Here is a 23,296-nt window from a genome sequence, read left to right on the forward strand (position 1 = left end):
ACCAACAGTTTAGTCTTCCTTTAACGGTGCTTCTACTTTGTCTATCAAGAGTGTCACGTAGATGCTAAATGGTTGACTTAGAATATTCCATGAATTTAATTAGATAAGGAAGAAATTTTCAAGTTCTTGTATCCATTGTTGGGCAAGTCAAGTCTTAGGAAAAGCTATTCAATTGAAGTCTTTGTGACAGGCTGTTGGTTCACTCCCCCTCAAAAGGTCTCCCCATGTGGTGTGATAGTGCTTTATGTCAAAGTCCCCCACTGATCCTGCAATGCCTATCCGCTTTACTGGACCTACAATGTCAAAGTCTTCAAATTGGGGTTCTTTTCACCTTTTTCATTGTGTTAACGCAAATTGATTTTTACATCTGCTCCTCTTTTGTGCCATTGGGCACTACACTTAAGTGATGCTCCTCAGATCGGGGATAATACCGTAAACACAAGTACAGTAGACCCCAATAAGCATTTGACCGTCAGGCCTCAATCTCTCTTCTTTGAATCGAGTGACCAGATCAATGGCAACTTCTCCAACCCCAAGCCTATTTTTCATGAGATCTGTTATCATGATATTTCAATATGTCAAATTCCGTTCTAGCATTTTCTCAAAAACTTTTTAGGCATCACAAATACATGTTCATTTCTAGATAAAAAAAAATTATTCACATAAAGTCAATAGAAGATTTCACAGAATTATAAAATCCTCGTGTATATTGAGGGCATCCCTAATTTATAAAACTAAGGTGTCATGCTATTGATCATCCAGGATTTTGTGAAATTTTGAAATGATTTTTCTAAGAACTAAAAAATCTCTAAAAAAAGTCTTGTGATTATGGTCATGTGGAATAGCAAAATCACTATTGAGATCGTGAACACATGTCCTCTGCTCATAGGTCTCCGTAAAATTAATCACACAAATGGTCCTAAATAACTGAATTTTCATAATTGGATAGTGGAATTTTTCGTCATTAAAGAAAAGGGTGAGGGACGCACGAGCCTTGCCCGGTCTGGAATCTATTTTTTATGACGTCAACCTCATATCACACTTCTCCCCGTGAAGTGGATAAGACACTTTTATTACTCGTATCTCGATGAAAAATATCTATGATTTTCATACACTTTCACGCCAAGAAGTGCGATATGAGGTTGCAGCTGAGATCACCACAGCATTATTTTTTTTCAAAATGAGCGTCGCTGGCGCGTGCACGTGTTGTTCGACTAAAGACAGAGAACGCGAACAGAGAGGGAGAGCGGGAGAGCAACGAAAAAGGAAGAAAAGAATATAAAAGGGAGAAAAATTGAAACGAAGAGATCTCGAATCCATTCCCGCCACAACAATGTCCATGCGAAAGCGAGTTTTGCTTAAGATCATCGTTCTTGGCGACAGCGGGTCCGTACGATTTTCAATCTCTTTCTATGTTTGTTCGTGGCACTCAGTTCCAGATTTTCAGGATTTCGTAAAAATCTCGATTTCTTTGCTCTTTTATGGAATTTTGCATGTTTGATTAACTTCTAATATTTCTTTTGTTGTTTCGAATTTCAGGGTGGGAAAGACGTCTTTGATGAATCAGTATCCCTAATTTACGTTTGGATCTGTGAGCCATGTTGTACTTAAATAATTTACGATTAATGGTTTTTTGTTACGTTGTTTTGGTGATAATGCTTGTCCTATATTTCATTGTTTACGATTTGGGGTAATTATGATAAATAGATGTTTTATTCGTATCTTGAAATAAATTTTTGTCTTTTTAAATTTTGGATTTTGTTGAATTGTTGTGGTCTCGTTGGTACATCAATTTTTTATCCAATCTATCTTTGAGAAAGATTACTGTTTCATCAGTTAATTATGCAAGCTAGGGTTTCGGAGCTGTGACTTAGACATTTTAGAGTAAAAGGAGTCCTTGGATAATTTCTGAAAAAAGAGAGAGGAAAAGTTAGATACTTTCTTTATATGAGGTTTCTTAGTGGATACAAGTTGAGAATGTAAATTCGACTTTTGAGGTCTATTGTGATTGCCATTTATACGCTACAAGAGGGAGAGAGAGAGTCTCAATCCACCCTCTTTTGGATTTTCCTCTTGCCTTATTAGCACTTTCAATTGGATTTTTCCTTCTAATTGGGGTTATAATCAGCTTTTGTTGAACACGTTCAAACCATCTCAATCGACTTTGTCTTAGTTTATCACATAATTGGAGGTACTCATACATTTCCTTGAATGTGTTCATTTCTAATTTTTGTCTTTCCTAGCTTTTCCATTCATCTAGGGCTGTCAACGGATAGCTATCCGATCGGATAGTGTTATATCCGAATTCGAATCCGAAAAAAAATAATACTATCAAAATTCGAAATTGAATCCGATCGGATATCCCTAATAAACATTCGAATTCGAATCCGAAAAATATATCGGATATCCGATAATATCCGATCCGATAAAAAATCTTACAGTTTGAACAGTCGGAGTTCGCACAGTCGAAAAACTCGAAACCCACAGATTTCCAACGACTGGTTCGGAGAGAGAGAGAGAGAGAGAAAAAAAAAATATACCTAGATGCTTGCCGACAGGAGAAGACGTATCGGAGTTCGCACAGTCGACACTCGAAACCCACACATTTCCTCCAAAAAATCACTCCAATTGATTCGAACTTCGAAGAGAGAGAGAGAGAGAATATATACTTGACGCTCGCCGACTGGAGAAGACGGTGGTTACGGAGTTCGATTGAAACCCACCGTCGACTAGTTCTTCGTTTTAACCATTAAAGTGGTTGAGAGAAGATAAAGTTAAAAAAAAAAATTGTTATATAACACGAATATACAATAACATATATATACATATATAAAAGTTTTGTTGTAAAACAGAAATACATAATACATATATTATATCGGAGCGGATATTATTGAATCGGATATCGCAATATCCGAATTCGTATCCGAAACTCATTCGAATTTTAAAACGACATCCGAATCCGAATCCGATATCCGAAAAATTTGGATAATATCCGATTTTTTGAATTCGAATTCGGATTTCGGCTATCCATTGACACCCCTACATTCATTCAACTCAACATCCTCATCTTTTCTATGCTCAATCTATTAACATGATACTTCTTGATTGCCAAACATCCAGCTCCATAAAGCATAACTGGTCTTCTTTCTTGTAACTTAGAGAGAGAGAGAGACCCCATTCTACAAGCAGCCAAGGAGTGGAATGATTCCACCACAATGAAAGGATCACTCTTTGAAGCTTTGAATTGGATATTGCACCCAAAGTGGAAGGATTACTCTTGTCACTCATGAAAGATGAAAGAACTCGTCCATGAAGTTTTGCCATCTTATGGGGATTCAAGGTGATACCTGGTCGTTGGTGTATGAGCAAATAGGTATATGCTCGTTCATTATGCAACATGCGCCTATTTTATAATTGAGGCCTTCCAATAAAATGGGGTTTATTTCATCAAGATAACTTCACACCATATTTTCTTGAAATATGTCTTTAGATGAAATTGAATGAGACAACGTTGATCTCCTTCTTTGCATTATTATTTACCAATGCGACTTCATCTGATTGTGATTGGGGTCGTGTTAATGACTTGGGTTTAATCGATTGCCTCTTTCAAAGATCTTACCTTGAAGTTGTATCTGGCTTTAATATGAATCTTAGAAAGAAAATGATTTTTAGGTGGGGAAGGTGGGAAGATACATGTTCTTGCAATTGTGTTGGGTTGTTTTGTTGACTTCTATCAATTTACCTGGGGATGCCTTTAGTTACAAAATATAAATAATAAGCTTTGTAGTGTAAGGTCGTCAAAAGATTCCAAGGAAAATTGGCAACTTGTAAAGACAAATACTTATGAACTCTCTTAATAAAACCCTAAACATCAATCATTTTAGAGAGGAATATTGTGTTGGGTTTTTTTTTCCTTCCTTTGCAATAGATGCCAAATTTATGAGTCATCATTTTATCAATTGCCCCATAACTTATAGCATTTGGTGCTTCTTTTTTCCTTCAATTCATTATGGCCTGATTGCTACCTAATTTTATCATGCTGGTCCATAATAGCCTTTTTTAGGGTTAGTATTGAAATTTCTAGGGGAATATGGAAGAAGAGTAATGTTTTGGTGCTCAAAGGAAAATAAGAGGTTTTCCATAACATTTTATTCAACCTCAAAGCCAAGGACGGAGCCAGGATTTTGTCTATATGGGGGCAACTAAGACACTTGAAAATTTAAAATTTTGTGGGGAAGCGGCGGATTTTGTTTTCCACCTCTATTATCCATTGTAGTACCATATAAATCTTATCTAACAATTCTTGCGGTGGCAAGTGCCCCCATTTCCCCCAGTGTAAATCTGTCCTTGCTCAAAGCATTAATGTTCCATTGATTTAGGAATTTCAAGGAGTGTAGGAGAATTGTTTTCCTAGATCTCGTCTTTAATTGTGAACTCCGATGAGTAATAGCTAAATGCTTTTGCCTTGTTTCTAGTTGTAATTCCTTGGTAGGTTTTCTCAACCTTAGAGACATATTTGTATTTGTTTTCGCCCTCTTTTTTTCTTAATAAAATTTGTGTATACCTATCAAATTCTTCGCGGTTCACTCCACGACTTTGGCAATATCCTTATCGAACAAGTTTCTACCCACAGAGAGTTGAAACAATTTATAGAAAAGTGTTTGCCATAGTCAAAGGGTAAAGATCACTTTTGCATCTTTTATGTGAATGAGAGGTCAATGAGTTCCTGAACATTAAAATGGAGGATATCTATTTCAATCGAAAGCACCTCATCTCATAAGTAGTTTTGGTTTCTTGTTTGTTTGGTTCTTTTCCTTTTTATGATTTGGCTTTGCTAATTGTCCAAGGTCCTCTTTTTAATAAATTTCCAGTGACTCGTACAAAAAATTGTCAGGTGTTTCCCTTGTGCTCTCTTCTTTGATCACATGCTCCTACATCATTATGTTAGTACAGGAAGTTCTAAAAAATTTCTCTGCCACAAAATCAAATCCAAACAATCCTTTATATTTTAGTTAACCGTGTTCAAAGAGTAATTGTGTAGTTATTGGCAAAAGGTGCACTTAAGGTGTACGCCTGAGTGAAGCAAAACACAATAAAATTATTAAAATTAATAAATTAAATAATGAAATATGGAATTTAGATATATTATATTTATAATATGTATAAAAATGAGTTCTATGAACAAGTTAAGGTATTCAACACTTCAAGAAGAAGAACGATCAACAATAGTTGAAAAATTAGAGAGGAAGAAAAACTAGAATAAGGAAAGAAAAAATAGTAGAAGTTGGCCAACACCATGTGTTGTTGGTCAAAGTTTAAAATGTCATATTGGAGGAATGTTTCTGTCAAGGAAAAAAACAATACTGGTTCGGGCCAAGCTTGGTTGAGCCCTAAGTTGGCCCTATAAAGGTAGGCTCTATCTTAGACTAGCCCTGCACCCATGACAGGCTCAGGCCAATAAAAAATGATAAAATATAAAATTCAATATTTTTAATGATAAAAAATTATACTTTTCAAACAAATCTTTTTTTTTTTTAATATGTAAAGATGTGAATCTAATATGAATTTGGTGCCTTATTTAAACAAAATGCATTTTTTTTTTTAATGAAGCAGGGGCCTGATGTGCCTTGACTGAGGCGCAGTCAAGGCGTGTGCCTTGGTGCACCTCGCTTCGCATGTAGTAAGGCGCCTTCGGTGTGCCCCACCTTGAGGTGCGCATGATGTGCACTAAGGCGCTCTCCTTGACTGCAGTTAGAGTATTAGTGCATTATATTTATGAAACCAGTATCCTCCTCTTTGTTTGTGCAATATGGGCATCTTTTACTGATGGTCTAGATATGTGCATAAGAAGTTCAGTCAACAGTACAAAGCTACAATTGGTGCCGATTTTGTCACAAAGGAACTTCAGATTGATGACAGACTCGTAACTCTGCAAGTTGGTTGTTAGTTTGAGAGCATTTTTTATTCGAAAACTGTCCTTTTGAATCTTCTTTTACAGAACCAATGTGTGTCTTCAATTCTGCATTGATAGATTTGGGACACGGCAGGGCAGGAAAGATTTCAAAGTCTTGGTGTTGCATTTTATAGAGGCGCAGATTGCTGTGTTCTAGTCTACGATGTTAATGTGCTCAAATCATTTGATACGCTCGACAATTGGCATGGAGAGTTTCTCAAGCAGGTGTGTGATGCTTTTCCACATTTCTGTCTTCTTTTTTTGTGCTTTCTTGAGCTAGATGTGGATTTTCCTGGTCAATACTCTATTGTTATTGTATTTTCTCATGCATATTCTGGCTAAATTTGAGTTGCGACCATCTGAAGGTGCAATTTGTACATTTTCCTTTAATTCTCGATGATACATTGATTTGTTCTATTTTGTACACCAGGCTAGTCCATCGGATCCCAAAACTTTTCCATTTATTTTACTTGGAAACAAGGTTGACATCGATGGTGGGAACAGCCGAGTGGTAAGGACATGCAGTGCCTCTCATAATTTTGTTGACGAATTGTGTCTGGTTCTAAACTATCTATCCCATATGCAGGTTTCTGAGAAGAAAGCGAAGGACTGGTGCGCATCCAGGGGAAACATACCTTACTTTGAGACCTCAGCAAAGGAGGATTGCAATGTAGATGCTGCGTTCCTTTGTGTTGCAAAGACTGCTCTAGCCAATGAGCACGACCAGGATGTGTAAGTATACCCTAAGATATTGATTATCTCCAACTTTGGATTTATTTCTTACACATGGATATTGCATTTACACCTAAAATGAAATGTTGAACCCTGGTACTGTATTGATTTTGCAGCCTCCACATAGATTTCAGGTTGTTTGGTTTAAATATCATACTTGCTGCATGTTGTATGAATATTGAAGATCACATTTTATTGGCACGTATTCTTGTTCTATAATGAAGTCACATCAAATCATGATAAACTTACCACAGAAAAGATCACAAGTCTTTTACTAAACTTCTTACGACATCCAAAAAAAATTGCTGTTTCTTGTGAACACGCAAGAACCCAGATCTGATATCATCTGAGGAGCTTAGCCTAGTGAAGCTCTCATCTGGATAAGGATTTCTTTTTCAATCGCACACCTAATCAGAGATTTATTCTCCTTCATTGTGCAATAGCACTTTATTTCAATACAAAATGGTCTTGGATTGGCTTTTGGACTGCCATATATTTGTGGACTTCCTCCAAGAACTTTCTTAGGAGGAAAAGATCAGACTTGTCCTCTTTGTTTTCTTACCCCCTCCAACTTCAAAGAAGGTGTAAAAATTCTATAAAATAAATAAATAAAACCTCTATCCTTCTGATAGTCATAGGAAAATGTGTTAGCTGACTAGGCTTTGATGATGATCTTTCTATAGAAGACTATCTATGTCAGTCAGATCAGTTCTCTTTATTGGTTTGATCGTTGTGGAGGCCTCTGTTAGAATAAGTCTATATATGTCCTTTTTAGTCTTTTCCTCTAGTATATTTTGTAATACCTTTTAAGCCTTGATTAGGGCTAATTAATCAATTAATCTTTTTCTCTTAGTTTCAATTTGGTATCAGAGCCTCTCTCCTCTCTCTCTCTCTCTCCCTTCATCGATTTTTCACTCCTTCTGCGACAAATCCATTGACTAATCTTCGTTAAAACAACACATCTTTAGTTCGTATCACCCCTACGGGGGTTCTCAGTCTCTATACAACCCTATTGCATCATGCGATAGGCAGTTTATACCCACTCAGAGCCTGCGATCAGGCTGTGTTCACAGCAGTAACGCTGTTTGAAGATTACGATGCCTGTAGTGGCTTCGTTTAAGCCTTACGACACCCAAAATGGATGTCTTAGAGCCCTGCAACTCTGAAAGTAGTCTCTTTCAACTCTTGCGATCACAGTCTGCTTCGTAAGACGTTGGTGAGTGGCTGTTTGAGCCCTGCGATCACAGTCGGTGTATTATTCTGAGCAGGCGACACCAGTAGGTGGCTGCTCTAGTTCGTGCAACGCTTGTGGGTGGCCATCTGGGCTTCTTTATCACAGTAGGTGATCTCCCTGCTCTGTACGAAACAGCAGATTGCTGTTATAAGGCTACTCCAGTTCGTGCGACACTTGTGGGTGGCCATTTGGGCTCCTAAATCACAGCAGGTGACTGTTCTTTATTGATTCGATCATCGTCAGGGTCATATGAGGATGGCGGCAGTTGTTTTGAACATCTATGGAGGTCTGTGATTACAGCAAGATGTTATTTGGGACTATTCTACCAGCAATATTACTCCTAGAGACTCTCCACTTGCGAGATTGACTACTCGGATAACCCACAGCAGTGTTTAATTAGATTTCATGGGTGTTACAGTCACTTTATCCTAGGGAGTTGTGTCCTCATCTTACTTGAACTCATTTCCAACCATAGTATTTTGATTATTCGATGGCTTCTGAGACATCCTCGTCCTCGATTACTAGTAATAGTAATGGATTGAGCGGTTCACTTTCTCACTCAACCGATTTTCCAGGCATTCAGATTACTACAGTAAAATTAGATGGTCCTAATTATCTCCTCTGGGCACGATCAGTTGAAATGTTCATTGGTGGAAAGGGAAAGATCGGTTACCTCACAGGGGCGGACAAACAACCCTCACAGACTGATAACTCTTACTCCCATTGGTTTACTAATGATTCTATGGTCCGTTCATGGCTGGTTACTTCTATGCAACCACACATTGCGGCTGGTTTTATGTTTTCCTCGACAGCAAAACAGATATGGGATTCCGCAAAGAGCATTTACTCGCAACGTCAGAACAATGTTAGGATTTTCAATTTGGAGCGTGAGATTTCTCGTCTTTCACAAGGAGACTCTTCAGTTACCACCTATATATCACAGTTACGTGCTCGGTGGGAAGAGTTGTCGTTCTATTCCTCATCTTATGCCTAGGAGGACTCTTTTGACGAGACGTTATATTCGTCGATTCTGGATAAGAATCGGGTTTTTCAATTTTTAGCTGGTCTTTCGGATGAGTTTGAGTATGCGAGAGTTCATTTGTTGGGTATGGATCCGTTTCCGTTTTTACAGACCGCATATTCTTATGTCTTGGCTGATGAGAGTCGTCGTGCAGCTGTCCTACCTCATTCTTCAGGAGATCATTCCGTTATGCTTGCTCGCCTATCGGCTCCACAAAACCCCAGTGGGATTATGTCTACCCGTCAACGACATAAGTGTGATCATTGCGGAAAGTTGGGTCATGTGAAGGCTCGATGTTATGCACTTCATGGTCGTCCTAATCAGCAACGACAACAGTCTCAACGATCGTCAGCTCATGTAGTTTCTCAGTCGACTGTTGATTCACCACCTCCTTCAGCTAATACATCCTCATCAGATTTGGTATCTTTATCCCAGGCTGAACTTGACAAGTTCAGGAAATTCTTCAATCAGATGGAGACTTCATCTCAGCCGGTCTCTACATTCGTTCACTCAGGTACTTTTGCATCTGCACACAGCGTTTCCACCACTTCCTCACCATGGATCATTGATTCTGGTGCCTCCGATAACATGACCGGTGCGTCATCCCTATTCAAAACTTATAGTATTTGTTCTGGTCATGGCAAGGTTCGCCTTGCTGATGGTTCTTTGTCTTCTATAGCTGGTCAAGGTCATTTTCCTATTACATCTTCTTTATCCGTGACTAACACACTGCATGTTCCTCAACTCACTACTAATCTTATATCTGTTAGTAGTATTACCAAAACATTGAATTGCAGTGTAATTTTTTATCCCTCTCATTGTATCTTTCAGGATCTGGAGTCGAAGAGGACGATTGGCACTGGACGTGAAGAAAATGGACTGTATCTCTTGGACGTCCCTAGTTTACCTAGTACCCATTCTGTTTCCCAGATTAGTTGTAGTAGTCAATCTAATAAGGCTCTTGTAATGCGTTGGCATTTACGTTTAGGTCATATTTCTTTTGGATATTTGAAACACATGTTTCCTGTTTTATTTAATAATAATAATTTGCTTGATTTTTCTTGTGAAACTTGCCAATTAGCTAAACATGTGCGTTCTTCCTATCCTGTTAGTATGACTACTGTTGCACCTGCTATATTTGACCTAATTCATTCTGATGTGTGGGGTCCTTCCCCAGTCCCCTCCACTCTTGGTTTTCGTTACTTTGTCTTATTCATTGATGACCATAGTCGTACCACTTGGATCTATCTTATGAAACACAAGAATGAAGTTTGTGGAATCTTTAAGTAATTTCTTGCTATGGTTCATACCCAGTTTGGTTGTACCGTCAAAACTTTCCGTTCTGACCATGGTACTGAGTACACATATAGCGAGGTCTTAAAACTTTGTTTAGAGTCTGGCATTGAGCATCAAATGTCTAATGTTAAGACCCCTCAGCAAAATGGTCGTTCAGAAAGAAAAAATCGTCATATTCTAGAGTTAGCTCGTGCCATCTCTATTGGTATGAACGTACCACAATCTTCTTGGGCCGATGCTGTTCTTACTGTTGTTTACCTTATTAATCGCACCCCCTCCCGTGTTCTTCAGTTTGCCACGCCTCTTTCTAAGCTCGATCAGGGTCGTCCCCTGTTTCCCATTTCTCCACGTGTGTTTGGGTGCGTGTGTTTTGTTCAAATTCTTGACCAAACCCGTACTAAACTTGACCCTAAGGCTGTCAAATGTATATTTTTGGGTTATTCATCTACCCAGAAAGGTTACCGGTGTTACCATCCTCCTTCTCGACGGCATTTCATTTCTCGCGATGTTTCCTTCTTTGAGCACACCCCATACTACACTGGGTTAGTTGGCACTCAGTCTGAGTGGTTTCCTCTCGATTCCCTGGATGATCCCCTTCCTGTTACCTTTCCTCTTCCTTTACCTGTACCTTTCTCTCCACCCCCTGTAAGTGTGTCACCTCCTCCTCTGCAGGTTTACTCTTGGCGTCCACGCGATACTACCATCAATTCTATGCCAGACCAGCTCGCCTCTTTGCCTTCAGATCCGTCACCTTCTGTTCATTGTGATGATCGTCCTATTGCCACTCGTAAGGGTAAGCGCACTTGTACTTATCCTACTTCTAATTATGTATCTGATTCTGCATTATCACCCTCCTATCGGAGTTTTCTTGCCTCTGTATCTGCTGTTTCTCTTCCTACTACTGTTGCAGATGCTGTTGTCCATCCTGGCGAGCAGCTATGATTGATGAGTTGAATGCTCTTGAAAAGACTCAGGCTTGGGAACTTGTTCCTCTCCCGCCTGGAAGAAAAGCTGTGGGATGTCATTGGATTTTCACACTTAGGCATAATCCAGATGGTTCTATTGCGAGGTATAAGGCTCGTCTGGTGGCCAAAGGTTATGCTCAAACTTATGGAATTGATTATCAGGAGACATTTGCTCCAGTTGCCAAAATGACCACCATTCGTGTTCTTCTTTCTATTGCCGCTATCAAAGGTTGGCCTCTCTATCAGTTAGATGTCAAGAATGCATTTCTCAATGGTGATCTTCAGGAAGAGGTTTATATGGTCCAACCTCCTGGGTTTCTTACATCTGCCTCTCCTACACATGTCTGTCGTCTTCGCCGTTCTCTTTATGGTCTGAAACAGTCTCCCCGTGCTTGGTCTGAGCGTTTTACTAAGGTCATGTATCAGTTTGGCTTTCATCAGAGCTCTGCTGATCACACCCTTTTCTTACGTCACTCCCACGGGAAAACTGTTGCTCTGATTGTTTATGTAGATGATATTGTTCTTACTGGAGATGATATGGTTGGTATTACTGAGGTAAAAACCTACTTAGGCCGTCAATTTGAGATTAAGGATCTTGGGCATTTTCGTTATTTTCTGGGTATTGAGGTGGCGCGGTCTCAATCTGGTATCTTTGTTTCTCAGCGGAAGTATGTCCTTGATTTACTCACTGCCTCCGGTCAGCTTGGTTCTCGTCCCGCTGATACTCCTATTGAGCAGAATCACCGGTTGGCTGATTCTGAGGGGGAGTGTGTGTCGGATATTGGGCAGTATCAGCGACTTGTGAGAAAATTGATTTATTTGTCTATGACTCGTCCAGATATTGCTTATACTGTTAGTGTTGTAAGTCAGTTTATGCACTCGCCTCAAACATCTCATCTTACTGCAGTCTATCGTATTCTTAGATATCTGAAGGGATGTCCTGGTCGAGGTATTTTGTTCAGTAATCATGACCATTTACGTGTTGAGGCATGGACAGATGCAGACTATGCTGGTTCAGTGACTGATAGACGTTCTACTTCTTGGTACTGTACTAAAGTTTGTGGTAACTTGGTAACTTGGCGCAGTAAGAAGCAGGATGTGGTTTCTCGATCGAGTGCTGAGTCTGAATACAGAGCTATGGCACTTGGAGTGTGTGAGTTGTTGTGACTCAAGATCTTATTAACTGACCTGTGTCTTCCTGTGTCAGTCCCATTCCTACTATATTGCGATAATAAATCAGCTATTAACATAGCGGCAAATCCAGTTCAACATGACAGAACGAAGCATATCGAAGTTGATTGTCATTTTATTAGAGAAAAGATTATTTCTGGACAAATTTGTGCTCCTTTGTTCCTACATCTCAACAAATTGCTGATGTTCTTGCTAAAGGTGTTAGTAAAGTTACTTTTGAAGGTTTTCTGTCCAAGTTGGGTGTTGTTGACATTCACGCACCAACTTGAGGGGGAGTGATAGAATAAGTCTATATATGTCCTTTTTAGTCTTTTCCTCTAGTATATTTTGTAATACCTTTTAAGCCTTGATTATGGCTAATTAATCAATTAATCTTTTTCTCTTAGTTTCAATTGCCTCATATTCTGAATTGATTTTCTTTGCATGGACAACCACATAGGACAAAATTATTACAGTTAAGCAGCTTATCAACATGGGTTTTAGAATGCCAGATTTGTGTGTGACGTGTAGAGTAGTGAAGGAAACAGTGGATCATTTTACTTATTGCCCCTTTATCCAGATCTATGGGGTTCTTTCATGATGTAGTTTTAAGTGAAATAGACTTCCTAAGAATGTCCTGGATTTTTTTTTTGTTGATAAGTATAATATATTGAAAAAGAGGGAAAAAGAAACAAGGAGGCCGAGAAAACCTCACAAAGAGCAACAAAAAAGAAAACTACAACATCAGTGATTACATAAAGAGTTCCATTTAAAAACAAAATCATCAAAAGTAATTCCCATGAATTCTATGTTCTGATTGGACCAAAGGTATAAAAGTCCCAAGATATCCAAGAAACTTGCATGAGAGCTACTAGTCTTACTGTTGAACACCCTGTTATTTCTCTCGTTCCAAACCCCCTAAGCAATAGCCGCTAGAAGCATATCCCACAAGAACCGTTTTCTGGTGTGGAAAGCATTACTAGTCCATTCATCAAGGTTAGCCAATGCCTTCTCTCTTAAAGGAAATATTCTACAGAAGCTATTGTCCTTTGCAGTTTTATGGTCCACGTGGAAAGAGAGAGTCATTTTTTAACACGAAGGGAGATTCCTTGGTGAATTGGAATTTTTAAATTTCAATGCTCTCTTGTACAAGTGGTCGTCCACCTGTTGAGATTTTAAGGGCTTTGGTTTGAAGACTTGGTCTTGTATGGAAGATAATGTATGTAGGTATCCCTTGTAGTTGCATTTCATGATGTCCTAGATAATCTCTCTCACTAGGCTTCTATGTTGTATTCTTTGGCTTTTGGCCCTTGTTATAAAATCTCTGTTTTACTTATTAGAAAAGAACCATACATTTGCCATAAACATCTGTTCCATTGTTGGAGGATAAGAAAAGCCAATCTTGGACTAAATAATTGGTTTGTTTAGATAGTGATAAACCAACTGATCAGGCATGACACGGTGAATAAGTTTGTGAAGAAATCAAGGTTCAATTGAGGTGGCAACATCATTGGTACATTAGAAGTTGATCCATGTGTGTGATGAATGATGATCACGGTAATATTAGTGAAGGTTGCGGTAGCTGGATTTGTTTTGATGTTGGTAATGATTCTGCTGATGGTGTTTCAACTCCTACGTGCTATTGAGGACTATGATGTTGATGAATGTGATGGTGACAGCTGTTGTGATCTAGTAGACGTATTTGTGGGCCGTGTATAATGATGGAAGCAGTAACGAGGTCTGCAGTGGAGGTGGTAGATGTGCTGGTGCAAGCTTTTAGAGGATAGTCAGCTTTATAGATTTTTTTACTCTGGTATGGTTGGATTGCTCACAAAACGTTTTCGTTGCTATTTACACTACTTTTGCTCATCAGGAATTCCTTCTAGTCAAGGTAGTGGAGATGATGAACATTTAAAATCTTATTGTGTCTGAATTCCAGGCACATTTTTTTTCCTCATATTGCATCATTCTTCACTAGTTTATCTATATTCTTGTGCAGAGCCTAAAATTTGTTGTAGTGTTGTTCTTGACCACCCAACATTCAGCTCCATAAAGTATCATTGGTTTTAGTATCGTCTTATAAAATTTGATTGATATGGTATCTGTCAGATAGCCCTCTATAAGCACACCTCCTCTTAACCATCCAAATCTGATTTTTTGGAAAAATCTTCCTCATCTCTCCATCTTTATGTTTGACGAAAGTTCGTCATTTGAGCAATTACATGTTCTTTTGCCAATTAGCTGCTTATCATTGATCCTGATTATAATAGATCTAATAGACGTTTGTCGTGGTAAATTGTTAGACTATTCTGACATCTTTTTTTTTTTTTTTTTGTAATTTCAAATAAAGGACTTAGTATACCAAGCCATTCTTCAAGTATTTAATTTTTTCTGCATAATTTGGTCATGATAACTTTTCCATGTACAGATATTTCCAGAGCATCCCCGAGGTGGTTTCAGAAACTGAGCGAAGAGGAGGCTGTGCATGTTGAAATGACTTCTCGCTGAAGTAGTAGATGGGCTTATCCTCACATCCTTCTGGTTTGCCTGATTCATCAAATTTTTTTTTTAATTATTGTTATTTATAGCCATGTTTTTTACCTACCACTTGTTTACTAAGCACGTCATTGAGACTGCAAAAAAAAACATTTCGACTGTTGTTTTTGTAATCAAACTTTCTAGTTTCAATGTTTGAAAAATCGATTTTGGTTTGGCTAATAAACTGTAATCACTAGGTATTAATACAGCTTAGGCTAATAAACTGTTTCTGTATGAATGTTAATGCGTTTTTTATTTAATTATAAATAAATAAGACGATAGTTGTTTATAACTTGAGCCACCTTGATTGGTCTGGGTGACCTCAAATTGATTTCAGGTGACTCCATAGATTGAGTCAACTCCGAGTCAAATGTGAGTTTCCTGATAATTTTTCTCAACATGGAACAATTCAGAACTATAGGAATTGCTTTTGGTTTGGATTGTTAGCTTTTGATTCTAGAATGTCAGAGTCAGTATATGAAATTGATTTTCAAAATCTAAAATATTATATTGGTTATATTATTTTTGAAAATTGATTTTAGAATCTAGGATGAACATATCTTTCTATCGATCTTCTGTCATTAAATATTACATATATAAACACAAAAAAGTCACTTTAGCACAAAGACCACCAGGAATGGATTCTGAATTTGCAAAATAAAAAAAGAAAAAAAAATGCTGGAATGACAAAAACGAGACACAAAGGTGACAAAAATGATGTGGTGGGGTGCACATAACCGTAGATGCTTGTTACTCGTATCTCGTGGAAAAGCATCTACGGTAATATGCACGACACCCCCATCATTTTGTCACCTTTGTGTCACCCCAGCACGACTGAAAAAAAATAATCTAATTTGTTTATGATTTTAATGGATTTTTAATTGGTTGACTTAGGGGGCATTCGATTCATATTTTAGAATCTGATACACTATTTGGTTTGGATTATCGATATGAATTTTTCATAATCAGGAATCAAAATCATGCAGTATCAGAAATAATTCTTAGGCTGTTTCCCCAGAGTTCCACTTATGACGGTTTTGATATACATCTTGCAATTATAATAATAATAAAACTATTATTATTATAACAACAATGATATTAATAATGTAACTAATAATAATAATAATATAATTATAATAAATAATGATAGTAGTAACAACAATAATATATAATTATGGTTAACGACAGTAACGATAATGAGTAATAATTGGTTATCAAAAAAATAATGAGTAATAATAATAGTTTTTGAAATACAAATAGAAAATCATCATAATTTTTTGGATAATCTTACTATGCTTATTAACATATAATTAACTTGAAAATAAATAGAAAATGGTCTTCAACGTCAACTCTTTTCTCTCAAAAATTCATTATCTTTAATCTCTGGGACATGTATTATTACTCTTATTTTCAATCTCAAGAAGTTTAATGAGGTAACTCTTTCCATAAGATCATTTTTTAGAACAATGTTAACCAAACAAGATTTTGAATTCTGAAAATCAATTATTAAAATCCATAATTAGAATCAAGAACCATGTTCTACAAACCAAACCAAACACCCCCTTAATGGGTTATAGAATAAGATCATCTACCAATCGAATTCTTAAGTAGAATCCAAACACCACCGATGGGACCCGTCAATGTCACCAGACATATAATTTAAGCACAACACTTTCCTTGCTCAAGTGCATTAACACATCACAACACACCCCTCTAAATTTCATCGAAAAACTCAGATTAAAAAAAAATATTCTTTTGAACTTGGTCTAAAGTTTTGAAAATAGACGACTACTGGTCTTCCCCCTAACTTCAAACTTAAAATTAAAATTCAACAGTGAAAATTAATTTTTTTTTAAAGTTCATAGAATTTTATCATGTAGGAGCCTAAAGTATCCAATCAATTTTTTTTTTATGCCGCAAGGTGGTTCTAAGGGCCCTTAGTACGTGTAAAATCCTTGCTGGGATAGTCGGATACACTATAAAAATCTGATCTGATGATCAAATCATCATAGCGCACACCTCCACGTGTCCTCATACAGTGTCTTACGCGCAACATGCGAGACGCGATTGGGAGACACTCACATCTGGCTTTGATAGATACGCGCGTAGATATAGTAATCTCCTTGAGTTGGGTAACTTTGTTTATACGACGAACAGAGCCACGGATTTTATTAATGGAAAAAACGAAAACCTAACAAGAATCGAGAAACAGAGGCTTCGATCATCTCTTATCGAATCGAAGCAGGTATCTGCTTCTTTACTGTTCGATTGATTCTCGTTTATTTTTTATCATCACGATGTTCTATTACATGATCCTGACCGTAATTTCGATTCTCATTTCGGGAAGAAAACATTAGGGTTTTCAGTCCAGTCACTATGAAACTGATTGTTTTATGTTTATGAGTTTGAAACTAGAAATGTGGGTGATTATAACTTTGTTTAGGGTTTCAAGATGTTTCCTGTTCAGAAAATGTAGAATAATATTGTAAATATGATTAGAATTCTCATCTATTTTTCAAGAACTTAATAATCGATTTTTGGCATGAAACCATCATCTATCTTGGTGGATGCCATCCACTCCACTAAATTGTTCTTTATCTTTAGATTATTAATTTCTACAATTCTTCCTTTTTTTTTTTTTTTTATAAGTGTAATTTTCATTAAAAGTCAAGTAAAGCAAGGGAAGAGAGGTCAAGGAAGCTTGCCTACATTATTGTGGTACCAAAAAAAAAAAAAAAAAAGAGGGCCTGCTTGGTAATCTGCTAGTCTTCTATGCTGCAAAAAGTTCCTTAAAAATACACTTTTACGGATGCTTGGTGTAGCTTTGAAAATCAAAATAATATGCATAGATGGCTAAATTCTTCGAGAAATTACATGATTTGTTGCACAAAAAGTACCAATTTCTTCAAGAAATTCCATGATTTGTCACACAAAAAGTACCGATCACTTACAAACAATAATCAATTCCAATCTTGTGCATTCTCTTGTCCTGTCTCTCTCTCTCTCTCTCAACCATTTACAAGAGTACCACAAACACCTAAATTGTTTATTGATATTTCTTTTAGGTTTTTTTTATTTATTTAGTTTTTGAGATATAAACCCTTTTTTTCTTGCAAATGGTATTTAAACCGATGTTTTCTTGTTCAATTTTTCTTATCTAACTCATAATTTCTTACTCTTTTTTTAGGGATTTTTCTTATCTAACTCATTATTTCTTAATCTTTTTTTAGGGATTTTGTTATTTACTTTTGGGGGTTTAAACCCCTTTTTTTGGAAATCATCTTTTAGGGCTTTGGTAGTTCGGTTTTGGGGATTTAAACCCCTTTCTTCAATCATTTTATGGCCATGACATCTATGTGATGTATATGTTATATGGTCTTGTTGTACTTCTACAATTTCATACTGATTGTGGATGGATGTAGTGTATACCATTTGGTTTATTTTATGGTTATGAAATCCATGTGATGTGAGTGTTCACTGTAGCTTTCAGGGCAGATTTTCATAGTTAGAATTTTTGGTGCTTACTTCAATATTCACATCCTTAATGAAAAGGCAATACCATCTTGACATAGGCACAAATTAAACATTACATGTCGTTTTTTTTTTTTTTTAAAGTTAAATGGGGTGCTTGTTGTAGAATTAAATATAATTGAAATGAGGCTGTTTTTGTATGATTAAATGGGGCTGTTAAAGTGCTTATTTTAGTATCCAAAAATGGCCAAAATAGATTATATCATGTTCTATTACGAAAATGAAAAGTATTGCATGAATCAATAGATTACTAGGTATGGAGTGCTTCAATCCTCTTTGTTTTAGGGTTTTTCTTAGATCCATTTAGAAGATTGTAGTTTCTTTTGCTCGTATGACGTTCGAGGTCTTTATGTTTGACCCAATCCTTGATAGGATCATGTTTAACTAAGTTTTCTCACGTGTAAAGTGTTTGTCTTGCTTGATATCTAATATATAATTTCAAAATTATAGATGGATGATCCACAAGAAGAGGAGAGTAGAAATATTGCTGCAATTGCCACAGTCACTGCTGCAGCTACTACGGTTGCGGCAGTTGCCTATTTATTACTAGATGTGCCGAGGGAGCCATACGTTAATAGATTTGAAGAAAGACAAAAGTACATGGATTCGATTTCATCTAACATAAGATGGGAGACCTCCATGGATGACATTCTAATAGATACATTAATGGAAGAAGAGAAAAAAGGTAACAAACAGGGTAATGGATGGAAGGAAACTGTATGGAAATCTGTTCGTGATGCTCTTTTCGAGAAGATCAACATAGATGTTGAGAAGAAACATATTGAAAGTCGACTACAAACAATGAGGAATGAATACAAGGCCTTTAGGGAGTTGGAAGGAAAGAACGGTTTTGAATGGGATCCAGTTAAAAAAACTCTCATCGCACCCAATAATGTCTGGGATGATCTCCTTGAGGCATGATACTTGTTCTTGATTTTTTTTGAATCTTTTCCATTCAATGTAATTATAATTATTTATTGTGATGTTTTGAAACTAATTGTATATTATTGTTTGTTATTACAGAAATACCCTGACAAATACAAAGAATTTCGTGATAGAGGCCCCAAATGGGATATTGATCATTTGTCCATCATCATTGGCAATGATCATTCAACCGGGAATGTTACTATTGGTGGGATAGATTCCATTGACGTTGACAAGATTGATGGTGGACATGAAAAAAATGACTTGCCAACGGTAAATGATGACATAAGCTTGGATCACACTGAAGAGGAGGCGAGTGTTTCGACAATGGGTCGCAGTAAGAGATTGTCAGCTTGGACCATTAGAAGGAAAAATTATAAGAAGACACGTAAAACAGAAATTATACAACAGATGATCGAAGGGATGAATGCAAAAATCGATCAAATGACAAAGGCAGTAGATCTCAATGCATTGGTTAGCACACTATATATAGAGTTGATGAAGATGGATGGTTTCAGTAAAAAATATCTCGAGTGTGCATATGAGATACTTGGGAGAGACGTAATGGGGGCAAGAATGTTTTTGGCAAGAGACATGAAATCTAGAAAGATGGCTTTGGAGGGACTATATGAGAAGATAGGAGATGTGTAGGATATATATCTATAAAGATGATTTTGGAGGAGCTACTTAATAGTATCTTATAGCTTATTGTGTTGCAATAGACAATGGTGGGGTGTTGCTGACCCTTATGGACAGGGAAGGAACGTGACCAACGCCCCAGCAAACCTAGACAGATGAAAGTCAGATTTAGATGTCTTTAAGGAGTAGAAATAGCTATAATGGAGGAAAGTGAGGAGATGGATGGATGATTTCAATTTCTCGCATGACTTTGACTCTGTTTTTTTACTTTTAGTAATTAACTTGCCTCTTATGTGTATATTATTTGTTACTTTCAGGTACACTCATTGTATGTGTATTTAAAGTATCACACAGCCCATTTTTTAAGATAAACTTTTGCAAAAAAAATTTAAAAGTGGGATCACAGTATAGAAAAAGAAAAATGTTACCAAGAGGCATTATCATTATCACAATGTCTTTTATGTCTAAATAATGGTTTTGACTATATTATATACGACTTGCAATTCTTTGTGTATCCATGGGCTAAATACAACCCATTTTTCCAAGTAAATTTTTGCAATCCACATTTTTTTCTTTTTTTGTGTGTGGCAAAGTTGGACCCATATTTGTAGTAGGAGATAAATAGAGAAGTTTTGGCATGGGCTGAGTTTTTGTGAGGATAATCTTTATGGTGAGGAGATCATCCTCCCCAAAAATCAGCCATGTCTGAAATTTCTAACCCCATCAAAACTGGTTTACAGTAATTGGTCAGTCCACGATACTTCAACTTGTAAATTAGGGTTAAAAGTTTTGGAATGCGCTGATTTTTGATGATGATGATATCCTCATCATAGAGATCATCCTCACAAAAAATCAGATCATTCTGAAACTTCTAGCCCATGTATTGAAAAATGTTTGGCTCTCTTTAGGGCTTCCGATTGCGTCTCTTATTATATAATCTAACTTCTTGAATTCTTGAGTTAGGGATTTGGTTCCATAATAGAAGATTAATTAAATAAATTGAAAAGACATTCAAGAGTCAACCAAGAATTGAGGTAGAAAATATCATTTGGTCAATTGGAAGTTGGTTTGCTTTCCTAAGAGAGATGGGGGGTTGGGGATTAAATATTTAAGGTTAACAAATAAATCTCTCTTGAAAAAATGGTTATGAAGGTTTGAAGAAGAGAGGGAAAACTTGTGGAGGAGGATGGTGCATGCAAAGTATGGAGAAAAATTGTTTGGATGGTATAGTGGGGAGGCGAAAAGGACTTTTAAGTGTTATGTTTGGAGGAGGATTTTGAAAGGGGTCAGTGATTCTGAGAAAGAGATTAGTTTTTGAGTGGATTTAGGGAATTTGGTTCGGTTTTGAGAAGATAGATTGTGTGGGAATTCGACTTTGTCAGCTCAATACCCATCATTGTATGTTTGCTCATTAAAGAGAAACTATTTGATACAACATTGCATGATTGGTAATGAGAACACTTGTTCTTGGGACTTGGGTTTTAGGAGGATTTTTAATGATTGGGAGATAATCGAAGTGATATCTCTTCTCAACCTATTGAATGAGGTCCAAGTCAGAAAGAATGATCAAGATAAGAGGAAATGGATCAAGGCGAAAGATAAGAGATTCATTGTTCGTTCTTATTACAAAACCCTTTTGCTAAGGTCAACAATTTCTCTCCCAACCTATGCTACTTAGTTGACCTTTGTTCTGTCAAATTTTTTTTTCTTCATTTGGGTTGCTTCCTTAGGAAGGATTCTCACTTTAGACAATCTAATCTACCGGGGATGGGTAACTCCTAATTGCTACCCACTTTGTATGAAAGATGGGGAATTTGTAAATCATACTCTCATTCATTACTCGTTCTCTCGTGGTATTTGGTTTTCATTTCTCTGTTTTATATGAGTTGGGTTATTCCTTATAACTTCCTTTCCTTTATTAAAGAATGGGATTACAATATCTTCTCTCATAAAAAGAGGCATTTTGAATTATTCTTCTTGGTCATATCATGGGATTTTTAGAAGGAGAGAAACAATAGGGTGTTCAAGATGGGATAACTTGTGTAGTTTTTAGTTTTGTTCACTTTGATTTTTTGTTTTTCTGTTCGCTTTTGCTTTTGTTTTGGTTTCCCTTGTTTGCTTGTATTTGGAGGTTATCTCAGCCTCCTGTGTATCTTCTTTCTTTTATTTTATTTATATAATCTTTATACTTATAAAACAAAAAAACATATTCTATTAATTGTTGAAAAAATATGCAGTTTTTTCCAAATTTTTGTGATCGAGTGGATCTTTTTGAGCTACGATTTAATTGAGTTCCACAATTATTTGATGCAGGACCACTTGAAAATTTATTCTTCTCATTGAAGAGAATAGTTTTATGTATTTAATTGTCAAAAATTTATTTTGGATGAATGAGAAATCAGCTCCAAACAACCTCTATTAACCATGATTTGTTGGATGTAGTTGTAAAACTACTTAGTTTACTTATAAAACTTTTTAGTCTCACATTGGATAGGAATAAGAAACTTATCTAGTTCTTATATAGAACTTCTCATATCACTTAAGTGTCTATGAGAGAGAGACTTGAATAAACCCACGCACGTGTACAAGGGGCCCATGGGCTCAAGTGGGTGCGCACGACGAGCCATTTTACTAATTTTTGTGTTGGGTTTGGGCTTAAATCCGAATTTTCTTTTGAAGGGGCACACCCCTTAATTCCTATCACCGTCCAATTAGGACACCTCTTGATCCATGGGTGCTTGTTCGTCTAGTAAGGACACCTCTTTTGATTTTTTTGGGAGGTTGTCTCTTAAGAGACACACCTGTCATTTTCTAAGAAACATTATGTCTCTTACAACCTTCATTTTCCTAAGAGACACTTTGTCTCTTTATATTCTATAAATAGGTCATTTCAATCTTAGTTTTTTTAATTTAAAATTTTATCTTTTTCTTTGTTGTTTTAACATGTTTGCATTTTGATTTCTTGTTTGCATTCTTTAAGAGTATAAACTTAGTGTTTGATTCGCTAGACATATAGATTGTATTGCTGTTTCTGCACGTATGATCGTTGTATCCTGGGAGACAATTGTTCATTGATCTGTGGGCATCAAGTTACGGGAAGAAAATTGTCTTAAGGACATTGTGTTCAACACAAGTCTTAGTCAATTTTTATTTTGTTCGATTCTCTGGTATCTACCGAATAACATTAATAACAATCATTAATTTATAAATAAAATTTTAAAAGATGAAAAAAAACAAAAGCTAACTCAATAATCTGTCTCAAATTTCTTAAAAAGTTTCTGAATCTCTATGCT

At 36.6% G+C, this 23,296-nt stretch overlaps 2 protein-coding genes across 5 annotated transcripts; both read left to right on the top strand.

The window, feature by feature from the left end:
• The first annotated feature begins 1,187 nt into the window (after positions 1-1,187).
• Positions 1,188-15,201, top strand: LOC147402781 (ras-related protein Rab7-like). Of its 4 annotated transcripts, none has more exons than XM_086438127.1 (7): positions 1,188-1,425; positions 1,540-1,566; positions 5,836-5,935; positions 6,032-6,178; positions 6,384-6,464; positions 6,540-6,685; positions 14,800-15,201. In XM_086438127.1, exons 1-7 carry the CDS (start codon positions 1,334-1,336, stop codon positions 14,861-14,863), a joined length of 657 nt encoding a protein of 218 aa, XP_086294253.1. In that variant the 5' UTR covers positions 1,188-1,333; the 3' UTR covers positions 14,864-15,201. The 4 variants fall into 4 exon arrangements, with proteins under 4 accessions (XP_086294253.1, XP_086294254.1, XP_086294255.1 ...); XM_086438128.1 differs by having other exon boundaries at positions 1,188-1,422; XM_086438129.1 differs by having other exon boundaries at positions 1,188-1,386.
• Positions 15,202-16,934: 1,733 nt separating this feature from the next.
• On the top strand, positions 16,935-20,301 carry LOC147402782 (uncharacterized). Its single transcript, XM_086438126.1, has 3 exons — positions 16,935-17,154; positions 18,891-19,355; positions 19,464-20,301. The coding sequence occupies exons 2-3, from the start codon at positions 18,891-18,893 to the stop codon at positions 20,013-20,015; spliced, it is 1,017 nt and encodes a 338-aa protein (XP_086294252.1). The 5' UTR covers positions 16,935-17,154; the 3' UTR covers positions 20,016-20,301.
• Positions 20,302-23,296: the final 2,995 nt, after the last annotated feature.

This window comes from Akebia trifoliata, chromosome 4 (genome assembly GCF_017979445.1).
Source record: "Akebia trifoliata isolate Shusen 1 chromosome 4, ASM1797944v1, whole genome shotgun sequence".
Taxonomy (NCBI): domain Eukaryota; kingdom Viridiplantae; phylum Streptophyta; class Magnoliopsida; order Ranunculales; family Lardizabalaceae; genus Akebia; species Akebia trifoliata.